The sequence below is a fragment of the Olea europaea genome, unplaced genomic scaffold (genome assembly GCF_002742605.1).
Source record: "Olea europaea var. sylvestris unplaced genomic scaffold, O_europaea_v1 scaffold979, whole genome shotgun sequence".
Classification (NCBI taxonomy): domain Eukaryota; kingdom Viridiplantae; phylum Streptophyta; class Magnoliopsida; order Lamiales; family Oleaceae; genus Olea; species Olea europaea.
In genome coordinates, this window is record NW_019268297.1 from 7,718 (window position 1) to 10,578 (window position 2,861).

A 2,861-nucleotide genomic window follows, 5' to 3' on the forward strand; every position below is an offset into this window, starting at 1 on the left:
GATGGGTACAAAGCAACATTTCTCTAATTCCATTACTAAGTCAAAGGGCGACGGTAAGAAGTATGCTCCTACAGGCAATGCAGCAACATTTGCTCATCTCCATCATGTAGGTTAAATTCTTCCTTTCGCAGTAGTATACTTCTATTTAGTTTCTCCATATTTGTATAAATATGGGATTTACATCTGGTATCAGATACCTAAGAAACTTGTGAAGAAGACATAAGCCATACAATATTCCTTCTAATGACCTTTCATTCTATAATGAAACCAAGGGTCATTATATTTGGTATTGTCCTTTGCTTACACTGTCTTGACCATATTGGACGCTTTCACAACTGTAACGCCCCAAATTTTATCGACTTCAAATTTGAGGTGTTACGATATCATTTCGTATCACATACATAAAGCGAAAATATTTAATTTGAAATTTAAAACTCTTGAATTATTTAATACTCAAATACCAAATTGAAAATGTCGCGTAAACATAGAACATTAAACAGGATTAAATTGAAGCACATAATCCTAACAGAATTATTTTAAAACGTTTTCTTGCGAAGTTTTTCTTTATTTGGCAACCCGCGCACCGCTCAGCCACCATCCACGTTGACCATACTAATCAGAAATATTGAAATTGAAGGAGTGAGTAATTACACTCAGTAGGATACGTGCATCCAAACAATATAATAATTTAAAACGTAAACTCATAACATTTAATACCAACATTTCGTCAAGAGCAATCGGTGATCAGTCGAAAGCTCTAATACAATTTGAGAAGACCCGAAGGCTATCTCACATTTCATTTCATTTCATAGGGACCCGCAGGTCGAACATTTCATTTCATTTCATAGAGACCCGCAGGTCGAACATTTCATATTTTCTTGAGCTGAAAATACGTTATTAAATGCGAGCTACAAAATGAGCCCAATATTGATATACTTATACTCATTCTATCAAAATGTAATTATTGGTGACAAATAAAATATGACTTTAAACGCTATTTCATTTTAGTCCTCAAATTTTAAAACTATGACACATAAGACAAATATATTTTTATTCAAAATTTTCGGGGCGTTACAATCTCACCCCCTTAAAATAATTTCGTCCTCGAAATTTTCATACTCAGGTGAATAGCCCATGATCTTCTTTTCTTTAGACTTCTAAGAAAAATTTTCCTTCTTGTTAAAGCATTGCATGGTTGCATAATGTTTCCCAACCAATATTCCTAAGATGGCATAAAGAAAAATACTCAATCTCTGAAGTTAAATTCTTGTCCATTCATCTTGACTGTTCTAGTCATCGATTATCAAGTGCATTGTCTAATGGGTTAGTAGCTTCTAGAACATTAACAGCTTCTTCATAAAAGTACAGGACTTAGTACTAGTAAATAAGGAATGAGTAGCCAAGCGTATATAAGAACATAAGCAAGCAGTGTAATACTAATAGGTACCTACCATGATGTCTTAATTGTCAGTTTCCTCTTGTCGGGTTAACGCAAACACTCTGGCCGTTCCCCCTTTGCTTTGTTCGTTGTCCCGTTTTGGTGGAGGGTCATGGAAATTGGTAGCAATATGACCACGCTTTTCACATCGATAGCACACATTCTTTCCATACCAACACTAGCCTCTATGTGTCTTATTGCACTTAGGTCACGGAGTAACAATATTATTCGGCTTGCTCGACCCTGACCACCTTTCAAAGCTAGTCCTCTTGTTTTGCCCATTTCTTTTACCCTCATTTGGTCCATTCCATTTTCTCTTTCCTGAAAATTCAGTATTTTCTCGTGTTGTCTGATCGATTTCTAATCGATTCGAAATCGCATGAGCTCTTTGTAGAACTTGACTATACGAGGTGAATTCATGGGATGCCATGATTCCTGCGATTTCTGGGCGAAGTCCGAGTTTGAACCTTCTAGCTTTCTTTTGCTCCGTATCTACTAGATGTGTCGCATACCTAGAAAGCTGTTCAAACTTCCTCTCATAGTCGATTAATGCCATTTTCCCTTACTTCGGTTGCAGGAATTCCGTCTCCTCATGGTCTCTTAGGGCTTGTGGGAAGTACTTTTCCATCACCTCCTCCTTAAAACGTGCCCAAGTAAGGTTCTTCTGTTGTGCCTCAGTCCTAGTGCGTGAAGCGGACTCCCACCAGTGGCCTGCCACATCCACTAGCATGAACTCCGTACATAAAACCTTTTGGACATCAGTGCAGCTGAGATGCTTGAAGATTCGTTCCAAACCCCTTCTCCATTCTTCGGCTGCTAAAGGACCAGTCATCCCGTTAAAGCTAGGGGGCTTATAACGACGAAATTGCTCCACAACTGAGCTCGTCGTGTTGGAGTTAGTTTGTACATTCTGAGGGGGTGCTTGTGTTTCCTGCCTACCAAGATCTTGTACAGCTTTCAACAAGTCCTTAGACATAGTGGCTTGTGTTGGTTGACGTGCCATTTCGGATTATTCCAAATACTGATTACATGGCCAAACAAGATCATTTATTTAAACTGAACTATCTCCTATTCATTAGTCTTCATCTTCGCTCATCCAACTATTTTGAATCCTGCGAAGCTTGGTTGGAGGGGCTTCATCATCCGAGGTTATACATGACTCAGGCTCAGATTCCTGGTAAACCTCTAGTTCAGGGCCTAGTTCGAACTCTAGCTCTAGTTCTAGCTCCTGTCCTGGTACGTACTCTGGTTCATCTTCTGGCTCCAACTCAGATTCATAATTCGGCTCCTCTTTTGGGTCTTCCTCGGGGTCCTCCTCTGGTTCAAGTTCGGGCTCAAGGGTAGAAATCCACCTATCTAGGAAAGTTTCATAGTATAGCTCAAATTCGATTCTTTCTTGGTGCCCTGGAGGGTTACCCTCTAA

General features: G+C 39.3%; 1 protein-coding gene across 1 annotated transcript; it reads right to left on the reverse strand.

The window, feature by feature from the left end:
- Positions 1-2,000: 2,000 nt before the first annotated feature.
- On the reverse strand, positions 2,001-2,441 carry LOC111392795. Its single transcript, XM_023018190.1, has one exon. The coding sequence runs from the start codon at positions 2,439-2,441 to the stop codon at positions 2,001-2,003; it is 441 nt and encodes a 146-aa protein (XP_022873958.1).
- Between the last annotated feature and the right edge of the window lie 420 nt (positions 2,442-2,861).

Coding starts and splice junctions, on each gene's coding strand:
- LOC111392795 (XM_023018190.1), bottom strand. CDS start 2,441: ATGGCACGTCAACCAACACAAGCCACTATGTCTAAGGACTTGTTGAAA.